Source organism: Vollenhovia emeryi, unplaced genomic scaffold (genome assembly GCF_000949405.1).
Source record: "Vollenhovia emeryi isolate VEMERY1.0 unplaced genomic scaffold, V.emery_V1.0 DF939124.1, whole genome shotgun sequence".
Taxonomy (NCBI): domain Eukaryota; kingdom Metazoa; phylum Arthropoda; class Insecta; order Hymenoptera; family Formicidae; genus Vollenhovia; species Vollenhovia emeryi.
In genome coordinates, this window is record NW_011967242.1 from 888,265 (window position 1) to 900,514 (window position 12,250).

The window sequence follows — 12,250 nt, forward strand, 5'->3', positions numbered from 1 at the left end:
TATAATTATTTTAGCAAATAAAATTATTTTAATCGTCAACTTCGATCTGAAAATACGCTATTTTCTATCCAATGTTGTTTCCTTTCCATTCAAGAAAATGATTCTTAAATAATAAGCGTGTACTTTTCTTGATTGAATTATATAAAATTGCTTCAGTCAAGCAAGTTTTTCTTGCTTTAACGCAATATAATCTCATTTCAAGATTTTCACATTGAAACTAAACATATTTTCAAAAGAAGAATATTCTATGTTAATGCATTTTATATGTTAATGCTCGATGTGATGTCAATTCTTGTAGAGTGAAATATCTGTTACAAACGAACGCGATAAAAAAATATTCACCCTGTCCAGAAAAAAAGTCTAAAAACCGAGGGGGAAACCGCTGATCAAAATCTTGTACGCCAATGCCCACTAATGCCCAGTGGGCATTACATTATCTTATTATCTTATTTTATCTCAAGATTTTATCATTTTATCTTTATAAGGCCCCAGCAAGGCCTAATGCCTAAACTAATGCCCGAAAAATGCCTAGTAATGCCCAGTAATGCCGCAAATCTGTACACCACAATGCCCTGAGCGGTTTACCCCTCGCTAAAAACAGTAGCTAACACAGTAACGACCGGTAGCAAAAATCAATTTGGAAGTGTGAAAGTTATGATCCAGCGCTACGAATTCCGCGCGTGTCCTGCTCCTGCTCGCCGTCACTTAAAATCCAGAGAACGCGCAAAAACGTTACAATAATCGACAGGGTACTTTCGAACACGTATCTAATCTCGTGAATTTAATCTCGACGATTTACATTCGGCTTCTGTTGAACGCGTGCCTATTAAGACGCGAGTAATATGCATCTTAAGAATTCACCTTCCTTATCGTGTCGAGGATATGATTAGGCCATTACTATTGCATTCAGCCAGTCGATAGCGTATTGTTTTACAATCCAGCTACTTTCTAATTGCTGCTTTCTTCCGTTACTTCCAGTTGCTCATTATGCGGACGCATTCCTTGGCGAGACTATTACTGCGCGATAGACGTTTTTATTTAGCATTAGAGATGGGAAACTGTTGACGTACGATTGTTGAATTATGCCGCGTTGGCCGGACAAGGCGTTTAGAAATTGTTTCCGCGACAATTCCGGGCGACAATTCTTCCCGTGGAATTAAAATTAAAAGTTTAAAGCCACTTTTCTGAAGCTGAAGAAAGCACAAACCTTTCTAATATTTTCTTCCGTTACTTCTGCATAATTAAACAAACGCTTGTGATATTAATTGAAGAAATTAATAATGAATTAGCGTTACAAATACTTGTCTTTCGGGCGACAGATCTTGTTTCTGCGCAATAAAACTCTGTAAATTTACGACGAACGTGCCGTTGTTGTAAATTATAGAGGGGGGACAGATAATTCCGCACGCAACTCGCGATACCTTTTGGCGTCATTCTAAGTTAACGAGCGTACAGAGTTGACTGCTTAAAACCAAGCGTGACTAAACGTACTGTAAAACAGTAAACGGCGCTGAAATCTAAACGTCACTTTCTAGCTCATTGAAACGCGTCGACTGATGCACCGTGACGATTTCGATTCTTCACGCGAATACGCCACGCCATTCCTCAAGATTAATGAGCGTGGATAAATTTGACTTGATCGATTGTGTTTTTCCGTCAATGGATATGCGAGTTTACGTAAATACGTTGAGGAATACAATGCGCTTTAGTAAGTTATATTGATACGTAATGTTTTTATTCATAACAATTAAGGTAGCTCCTGCACGAAGGAGCGGAAAAGTACGAAATCTCGTTCCATAACCCCTATGTTAAAAAGCACAACTTTAATATTTTTTATAACAAGAATAAAGGCTTATTGTCACCAGTACATAACTAACAGTGTAGGAAAATTGATAACCGACACAACTGGCAATTTTAATCAGAGAAAATTTATTGCGACAAAACATCACCTCAGCCAGGGTTTGAACCTGGACTTCCCTAGTTCTAGTTTAGGTTAAGGTCCTAGTTAAATAAATTTTCTCTAATTAAAATTGCCAGTTGTGTCGGCTATCAATTTTCCTACACTGTTCAATATTTCTTCTTTCTTTTATTTCATTGGCGGCTGGGTCTAAAATTTCGCGTGCCGACAGATAAAACTTGAAACTGCAAAACACCCTCAAATTTCACTCGAGACAAATTGATTTGTCTTGACAATTAAAACGACAGACTCTTCAATCTCCTGTAATCTCAATAGTCTCTATAATCTTTCCGTTACTTAAAATTAATTATCACGAGGAAGACAAATCTGTATAAAAAAAGCAACTCGACGATTGTTGCAGGAAATCCAAAAGAAGACTCTGACTGCGGAACCAACCCGATCCACGGTAATATCGATGAGTCCGAGGAATACCGTTCATTCTCCGAAAAGCGCGGCGCGAAGTGACGTGCCATGCCCTACGGCCTTCGAAGTTCCTACCAGTTGCGAGACGAGTTTTAGCAACGACTCGCGATTATCGCGCGATGTAATCAGCGGTCCGGAAGCGAAGATGCCGGAGATCTATCGGCCGCCGGTCCCCTTCGCGCCCTCCGATCAGATCGCGCCGCCCGCGAACGCGGCGAGGAGCAACGAGCAACCCCTCTTTCAGAACGCCGGCAACGCGGCCCCGGCGCAATCGCTGTCCCCGGGCAATGACGGCGTTATCACGAGTGCCGGCAAAAGTGGCGGATATCCGACGCAGGTGGCTCCGCAGACGCCGACGAAACCCGAGCTGTCGCACCCGATCAGCAGACTCTGCGACACGATCGAGGCCGACGAGAAGAAGGAGGCGTCCAAGGCGGAGGTGGAGAACGCGGAGAAAAGCGGTGACGAGAGGGTCGCGAGGATTTTCGTCAACAGCGACAACAACAATAACAACGAGACGATCGTGAGCACGGAGGTGGCACAGCGCGGACGACCGGCGGACGACCACAGGTGCGATCAGTGTGGGAAGACTTTCGTCACGAGAGCGTCGCTCAAGGTATGCTTCTTGCCCAATAAATCAAACACTAATGCTTGGGAGGCCGGGCATTTCGATTCCCAGGCAGAAACGTAGACATTATAGATCGCAGAGATTAGCCAGAGATTTAGCTGGATAGATTTCACGGAGCCTAAACATAGACCCCTCGATCACCTTGGATTGCACAAGTCCTAAACTATCAAACCCGGTTGTTTTTCTCGCTGATGATGTTCCTCACGCATGATGTTCCATAAGTCACTACGCAAATTACAACCTTCTCGTCTGTTTTTCTTTTCCCTCCCCGTTAATGTTAGATACGGCAAGACTCTAATTTCGTGGAATTTCGTAGAGTTTAAGTGTCAGTTACGTTGGAATTAATGTCAGTTAAATTACCGTCGTCCTTACTTACGACATTACGTGTTTGGTGCAAGCGGTTTGTACCTGATCGTGTACACACTCTCGTGTCTATATCGATTATGAAGAACGAGATACCGATGTTGTCTAAGTCACTCCATACGCCTACTCTTCCCCCCCGTGGTTTTTCGGCTCCGTACTCCTAAATAGCAACTTTGTTCCGTTATATCGCCGCGCTGATCGCGAAGGAGAGACGACAGATCGCGAGAGTCCAAGACGCGGCCCACGCTAAATCTTTCTCCTCTTTTGCCCTTCGTCCTCGGCCCCGCAGCCTTGCAAATAGCCTACACATGGTCGTGTCTATGTGATCGTCACAGGTGCACAGCCGAACGCACTCCGGTGAAAAGCCGTTCCGCTGCGCCGACTGCGGCAAGCAGTTTTCGCAGCTGCGCAATTACAAGTACCATCGCAGCGTGCATGAGGGCACGCGGGAGTTCGCCGCCACTTGTCCGGAATGCGGCAAGTACTTCAACGACCGCGGCTACCTGAGCTCGCACATGAAGATCCATCGGAACCGCAAGGAGTACGGCTGCGCGGAATGCGGGAAGAGCTTCAATCAGCGAGTGGCCTACAACATGCACGTGCGCATACACACGGGCGTGAAGCCGCACCAGTGCGATCAGTGCGGAAAGGCGTTCTCGCGGAAGATGCTGCTTAAGCAGCACCTGAGGACTCATTCCGGCGAGCGGCCGTATCAGTGCCAAGTCTGCCAGAAAGCGTTCGCCGACCGCTCCAACATGACCCTACACACTAGACTACACTCCGGCCTGAAACCCTACCAATGCAACTTGTGCTCCAAGGCTTTCACCAAGAAGCACCACCTCAAGACCCACCTCAACTACCACACCGGTACCAAGCCGTATTCCTGCACTAATTGCGGCGGCAGGTTCTCGCAGAGCAGCAACATGAGGACCCACTTCAAAAAGTGCATCGTCAACAACACCGCCGGGATGACGGCCAAGTCCGGCGATGAGGCCGGTACTGATCGCGCCGACGCCGAGAGCAGCATGGCGCCGCAGGTGGTCCTGACGCCGCCCAACTCCGACCAGGAGTCCAGTATCCTGACACCGATCTCAAAGAACGCTGTCACGATAGAAAGCAACACGTAGCGGTCCCTCCTGCTCGAATGGCAAAATCTCGAGAATGGACAAAGTTAGCGGGGGAATAGCGTAAAAATACTATTGTGGCCAATCAATCCGTCATCTTTCTAACGATGGCGCTCGGTCTTTCAGTAGATAGCGTATATGATAGAGGCAAATGTCGATAGCGATCGACCGGAAACAAACCGCGAACTTTACGTTTGCGCGATTCGAGGACGTCCGTAAACAGTTTCTAGAACGAATCCTTTAAGTCTATATTAACGTAACGTTACAGAAATTATCAGTAAAATTTGCTTCAAACTAGTTATTAGTTAAAAAAAAAGTACGCGGCTTATTTTCTGGCAATCTAACGTTAGTTAATTGAAGCAAGATTGCGTATCTCGATGTGATACGATAGTTATGCATTGTGCCTTCCAGTTCCTGTATTTATTAAACTAATCCCATTTTGTACGTACACGCAGAACTCCATATTCTAATTTAATATTTAATAATTTAGAGTTTAACAATCGAGGAAATTACACTAAATTTTCCGTAAAAGACTTATTTCTCGATGTGGCGAAATCGCCTCGCTTCACCCTTCTTCATTTTAATAATTCCCTCATCGCAAAGACATTGATTATTTTTCGCACAAATTTACGATTTAAACACCATCCGGTTTAAACAACTATTTATAAAGTCTTTCATATGTTTAAGATTTCATAAGCCATAAAATCCGCCGATTCTTGATTTTCGTTAATTTACAACGCTTAAAATTTTTTTTCTATTCGATTTTCAATCCAGTTATTCAATTATTGCAGAGCGAAAGAAAAGTAACAGTATGAAAGAAGAAAACTTGCATTGTTCATTATCAATAAATCTGTTGACGCGCGACTACGAAGGAATATAATTCTATTATATTTTAATTTTATAAACTGAAACTTGAAGTCTTTGTTCTCTCTTTGGCACACGTTCAATAATTACGGTGGTTTGTACTTTTATACCAAAAAAAGGATTCAAGAAATACGTTGTTTTTTTTATTACTTTACGGTTAATAGCTCCTTCGCCGAAAGTGCAACATGTGATTGCAACACGGCAAGTCCAATTGTCGGTTACAACACGGCAATTGCAAATACAATCGAAAAGTCTGCAGCCGTTTGTAGGAAGTATCTCCCCGTATTTGAAAGTAACTCGTCGGACTCCGGAGAGTAATCGATCTTCCATATCAGCGCAAATAGTTTTGCAATCTTTTCCAGGAAATATCCCTATGGCAGCGCTTAAGGATCTATTTCTGGAGCAACTTTGTCAGCGGCTGTGGCTTTTCTCGAAAGGTAAACGGTGTCTTCTTGCATTAAACATCGCGCGGGTAATTTGAGATCTTATCGAGTTAAAAAAAGTTCTTGTTTAATTAAAGTGCAATTGTGTCAAATCCGAGCTCTGTTAAGTAATCCGAGATCTGACGAATAAAAAAATGTCCAAAAACTAACAAAGGTAATTTGTCGAATATATTGTGCAAGACAATAAGTTGCAGATTAAGATATCCTTAAGAAACCGAGCGAACGAAAGTTATTATTCGCTGGAAATAATGCGTTTCTCTATGTATAAAACCAAGACGTTTGTAATGCCGATATGTACATATCTCGATATATAGTAATATATTTATAATATCTTACAAAATTATTGCACGTTAATAGGAAAATACGTTTAATATATGCGTCGACTGTGTATGCGAAGTATATTAAATACACGAAATACAAGTAAGCATTCATATATTGTACAGCTGTGGTTTCGTCGGGCAGATCGAGTCATCTGTTCGACGAATAATAAAAAAAAATTCAGAAAATATGAAAGCTGGAACACTTTGATATTTTCCAACTCGAGAGGTCAGTGTTTTATTAATTTTCTCTTTTTTTTCGAATTGGCGAGACGCCCGCCTAGAGAGCAGGGAGGTTCAGGTTCAAACGCTGGCCGAGGTAATATTTTTCGCAGTAAATTTGCTGTATTGGTCGATCAATTAATAAACGTGGCCAGCTGTGGTCGAATGAAATTTGGAATTTTATCATTAACTTTTCTCGAAAATGCGGACTCTCCTCGCTCACAGAACGCCGCGTTGCACTCGGCGCGATGTACGTCACATCTAGGCATATACACCTGCGGTATACTTTGTGTTTAGGGTAAGGGGCAATCGCGCGACGCACGTACGAAATATAACGGTGCACCGCAGGCAGAACATGCGGACAATGACGATAAATCGCCGCCGCGACGGTGTTCCTCTCGCGGTGCCGGCGGAATTATCGTAAATCCTTCCGCGCGACACAAATCGCTCGTTAATATTCAAGCGCGAGTGAATGACTCTCTCGCGGCAATACGTCATGATTTTTCAGGAGTGCTGGCGGTGGGATGCATCGGCGACTTTTGCCATTAATACGTGTAATGCTTATTAAGTCGTGTATACACTCGCGCGCTCGCGCATGAAATATTGCCTCTTACATTAACGTTATCAAGGTATCAATTTGCGATTTCACATAAACGCGCTTCTGCGAATCCTCCAAGCACGGTATACGCGGTACCCGCAGCTCTTCCCCCCCGCGCGAAGCGACGTGTTTCCAATTTGCGTCTCGCACAATCTCGAAATAATCTCAAGCTTAGATAATCCGCGATTTTTCGAGGCTGGTTAAAATTACATCCACGATTACGGCGATTTCGGATAATACCGCCTCTGTTACGCTGCGAAACGCGTGGAAGCGGACCGGCTGCTTGCACTGGACCTTAGGTATGCGCACAATAATGGCAAATCGCCGGCACGTGATGGTTTGTAGCTCTCGGAGCATATCAGATTACGGAAATAATCCCGGAGGAGCGTGGATGCTGGCGAGCGGATGATGCGCGCGAGATGCGAAATAACAGATCCGCAGAATCGCGCGCGCGTACGGCACGTATAATACAAGGTCAAGCATATGCCTGTAATGGATCATGGGCACCATGATCGAATTGGAGGATCAATGGAAATGAGAATAAGCACCGCGAGGTAAATGTTCTACTTTATTAGAAATAAAGTTGAAGGAAGAAAACTATGAAGAAAGAAGAAAATGCGAATAAATGTTATAAAAATTAGGTGAATTTCGATCAAGAGACCTTTAATAGTATTTCGATCGTTCAACTGTCAGAGAATTTCATATTAAAACTTAACACGAGTTTTCTAGATTAAAATTAAAAGAGCATTCTTGGTATGAAAAGAATTGAAGAAAATTGTTGATGCAAAAACACTCGGCTTTCGTCAATTTATGACCGTGAGAAAAATATATCTGTTATATAACAATGAAATGTAAATTAAATGTTGTTTTACAGACTCGCAGTCGCCGAATCGAATACAGACTTTTGGCAAAAAATCTCTACGAGAGTGCCTTGATTAGACTCGTATTGAAACGTCGGGGTCTTTTGTTTTCCATTACAGTTCGTAGCGAAAGACAACGAGTATCTCGTGAGAAAAAATATATCTGTTAAATAACAATGATATCGTTAATTAAATCGCCGAATCGACTACAGACTTTTGACAAAAAATCTCGACGAAAGTGCCTTGATTAGACTCGTATTGAAACGTCGGGGTCTTTTGTTTTATAATTTACAGTGCAAGACAACGAGTATCTCTTTTCGCGCAAAAATTGATCAATGGCCGTTTACGAATGCCATGCGAATGTCCTGCTCATTCAACGATGCTCTTCCCATTCTTTATACCCGCCGCCTCTCCTTCATCACTATAGGCTATTATATCAAAGATTCTCTCCACTTCCTATTTACCTAATCTGATCGGGAGAAATGGCACCTTCAATAGAACATGTGTAGTCGTAAAGAAGATCTTGAACCTGCTCGCGCTTAGCAAAGACACGACAAAGCTATCAAGGCATTATGTTCAGTCCCAAGTGGGTTCTTAGCGCCGAGTCATCCTCGGCGCATCGTTAATTAGGCTCATGGCTCATTAGATTACATTTACGACATTTTATCGTGTACGAGCCTCAACTTGACTGACTGCTGACCTCGGGTCGAAAGTAGCCTTAACAGTTACATAAAATCGTTTGAGGAACGCGTTTACCGCCAATTTCCGACGCAGACGAAGCTATGATTTAACGTAATTTCTCATTCATTTCATGCTACTTTAAACACGTTTCATATCGATATCTCGAAACTAAAGCTGAAAGAAACTAAGGTTGATCGAAAACTTCTCAATCTCGTGATTTTTTTTTGTTAAAAAATGTAAATTAACTTTCGTAAACAGACTAAATACCATCTGAAATATTATTAAAAATCTATATCGGTTCAATTTTATGTTATGTAATATAATAATTTTAATATTCGCCAAGTTCTCACCTGCACTTATAAAACACGGAAATGAACTAACGTATCTTTTATTTTACAAAAAATGGAAAACACTCCGTTTTCGCAACAGCAGGTATAATTTATTCCCTCTAACATTATTCTATTGAATACCACACTCTGCGCTATACGTTGCACTAATCCCATGTAGAAAATGCGACGCTAAAAGTGCACTCAATGTTACAGAAATACATTAAATAAACACCCATCAATTTGAAACGTCATTGCAATATATTCGAGACCAAAGAGTTTCTTTTATGAAACTTCAAGAAAGAAATCGATCGACGATCCACATGCCTATGCGAATCCGACAGAGCTTTCTCTTGCCCAGCTTCGTCTAATGGAAAACATAGGGATTGTTACTTTCCGGAAATAACTGGCCCCCATTTCAATTATATACACTTGCGCGAAAGTATCAATAACGTCCAAGAATGCACTTCCGCGGTTAAGTACTAAAAGAATAGTCAATGCGAAGGCGCCACGGTGAGAAAAAGATGTAGATTATATAATAAAATGATTTAAATTCTGCAACCCTTTTTCTTTTTCGAATTAATTATATATCGGTGGAATAAACGTTCCAAGAATATATAAATTAATTTTTATTTTATTATTTATTATATTTAATATATTATATATTATATATTTTTATACACATTATATATTGTGGCGATCGTGGCGCAGAGAATTGTGCGCTGGTCTGTTATCCGAAGACCTGGGTTCAAAACCAAACAAAACATTGTTGGTTTTTCGTTCGATCGCCACATAGAGAAGTGTAAGTAGAGAGAGGTGTAGACAATTATACTGTTTCATTTAATATCATGGATAACCCTGCGAGAAGTTACACATTATATATATGTATTGTATATAGGTACATAATAAAATTTTCTTTGAAAACTCAAAATTTTTTATTTTTTAAAATTTACGCTCATGCATTATAGAAAGATGTTAAATCAGATTGTTCTAGCACGAAGCAAAAGTTGCAAAATTAAAAGAACTAAAAGACAAATGTTGAATATCAAAAACTACTTTCCTCTATAAATATTTTTTGAATATTCCTCTAACTTTGGCATTACACTTGGGTAGTTTGATAAAACTCACATTTGAACTGTACATTAATTTACGTTGCCGTCTTTAGCTCTCACCCGGGTTTCCGTAACATTCTTCCACGACTGTGACAAATAATTTATCCGTTTATTTTGATTTATACATCTGTCAGCGACAAATTATATCTCCGACCCCGTGTATCCATGACCTATGCCGAGTTCGCAAATCGGCACTGGCATTTTAAGACTACCTGTTTGGACCGACCGAAGCATCAGATAACGTCCGTTAGAACTGGTTATACCGACACGGTGCGTTACGATCCTGCGGCGCGATACGGAAGATAAACACCGGATAGAGGTCCATCGCGCCTTCAGGTACGGCGCGACTGACCTCCTGAACTCGATGGCCGAGAAGGAGAAAATACACCCGGCCGACCGCTTCCACGGTTCTTTTTTTTTATCGTCCGTTCCACTAATTAGCAGTACTCACGGAAGACTCTCGGGGTTTTCGGTGTAAACGCATAATAACTCACTGGTGAATGTAGAACACGTGGAAGAAATGGAACAATTTTAATGTTGCATCAATTAATTCGCGATAATAAAGGATACATATAAATATCTGCATGTGTGTATGTACATACATAAAATCGTAATGGAATCAAGTGAAGATGTAATCAAATGCACGTACTCCGGGTGAGTTTTTGTCAACGCTTTCTTCGGAAATAAAGTCACGTATATATAAAAATATTTTACTCGATATTTTTTTAAACGCCCCTCATTTTATCACTGCCGAACTTTAATAAATGATACAATCTTTCCGATTGTATCATTTGTTAAAAGTATGGGAACTGCGAAACGTGAAAAATGACTTCACATCTCATAAATTTGTTATAGTAAATATTTAAGTGAGACATCAAATAAAACTTGTTTGCCTATTTAGTCTTTTATTCAGATTTATTATTCGCTAATAATATAAGCTGCGACTACCAGTGTTTTTAGATAATATTAAAAAGAAGTACATATAATTTATTGCTGAAGTGTTTAATTTTGATTTAAAAAACTTTAATTAACTCCATTAATTTACTTTTGACGAGAGGAGACACTCTCTCGGGCGAGCGCTGAAGGTAATTGTTAGCGAGCAAAGAAACATGAACGCGCGCACTGTAAGACATGGGGATTAGCCACACCATTGCCGACGCGACGCTCTAATCATCAATTTGCATATTCATATAAGATTTATAGTGCACCGTCAATTTACATATTCATAATTGAGTCGCACGGGACGGAATTACGAGCGGGAAAAATCGCTTCCTAATACCCTGCGAGCGTGCCGTTTTAGTGGCAGGTGATACGGGAGTCCTATACCTGTGCGCGTAACGTCAGTATAATCATATAATTGAAGTCAATTGACAGTCGCGTTGTAACCGCGATAACGACACCGACCGCAATCGCGGTTGCTAAATGCGCTTAATTGGCGGGGTAGCGTAAAGCGTATATCTGGACGGCGCTGCACTTAACCCCGAGCGATTGCGAGTCGGAATCGTTCGACTTCCTCCTGCGGGCTCGCTCGCTCGCACGCCCGAGCACGAGAGGGACGGCGAGAAGGGATTCCCGTGCGCGAAACCCATTTTTTTCGCGCGGCCAGTTAAATTGTGAGCGTTACGTAAACGCTCAGCGGATCGTGTAAGCGCGCTATTGAGAGACGGAATTGCATCTCGCCGGAGAGTTGCTCGCCGTCCATTTAAGAGTTTGCGTCACGAGCGAACGGCATTGTTCCCCCCGCGGAGCGTTAAATGCTTTTCGATTAATGCCTACCAGATGATTTGCACGGGGTATCCCGGAATCGGATGCCCTTTTAACCGCGGATTCCTCGGCCGACTTCGCGCCGGGCTTTCTGTACGAGAAAGATGGGATTAAATGTGTATCGCGTTTTGCTTTATTGTTGTCTCAATAAAAATTGTATGCACTGAAATATAACAGTTGCTCCGACACTCTTTCTTCTGCGTACCCTTACGGAAAAAACACTCAAGTTTTGTTTTAACACTCAAGTTAAGTGTTAACACTCAAAACTTTAGTGTTCTTTCCGTAAGGGTAGTAAACTACCATTTCTTACGACACTATTTATTGTTATTAATTAATTTATTAGAAAGAGATACAGAGAATTTAAACGTGATGTATGACAGCTTAATGCATTTTTTAACTAGTAGTTTTGCATATTTGACTAAACTAATACCTTTATTTCACTTATAATTTTAATTTATTTATTGATCATATTTACTCTTGTTTTATCCTCCTGACTCCGACTTCGTTTTAGTTATTTTATTAGTTCTAGTTTTGAGAATTGCGTAGCCAATCAACTTACAGCTTTTGT

The 12,250-nt window shown here is 41.4% G+C and overlaps 1 protein-coding gene across 1 annotated transcript in view; it reads left to right on the forward strand.

Annotated features, from left to right (window-relative positions):
- The window catches only part of LOC105569350 (myoneurin-like), a 40,017-nt gene extending 33,206 nt beyond the window's left edge, over window positions 1-6,811 (forward strand). Inside the window, exons 3-4 of the mRNA XM_012025743.1 lie at window positions 2,319-2,996; window positions 3,707-6,811. Of these exons, the coding sequence (XP_011881133.1) occupies window positions 2,319-2,996; window positions 3,707-4,498 (1,470 nt within the window). The 3' untranslated portion in view covers window positions 4,499-6,811. The remainder of the gene's footprint in view (window positions 1-2,318; window positions 2,997-3,706) is intronic.
- The last annotated feature ends 5,439 nt before the right edge of the window (window positions 6,812-12,250 follow it).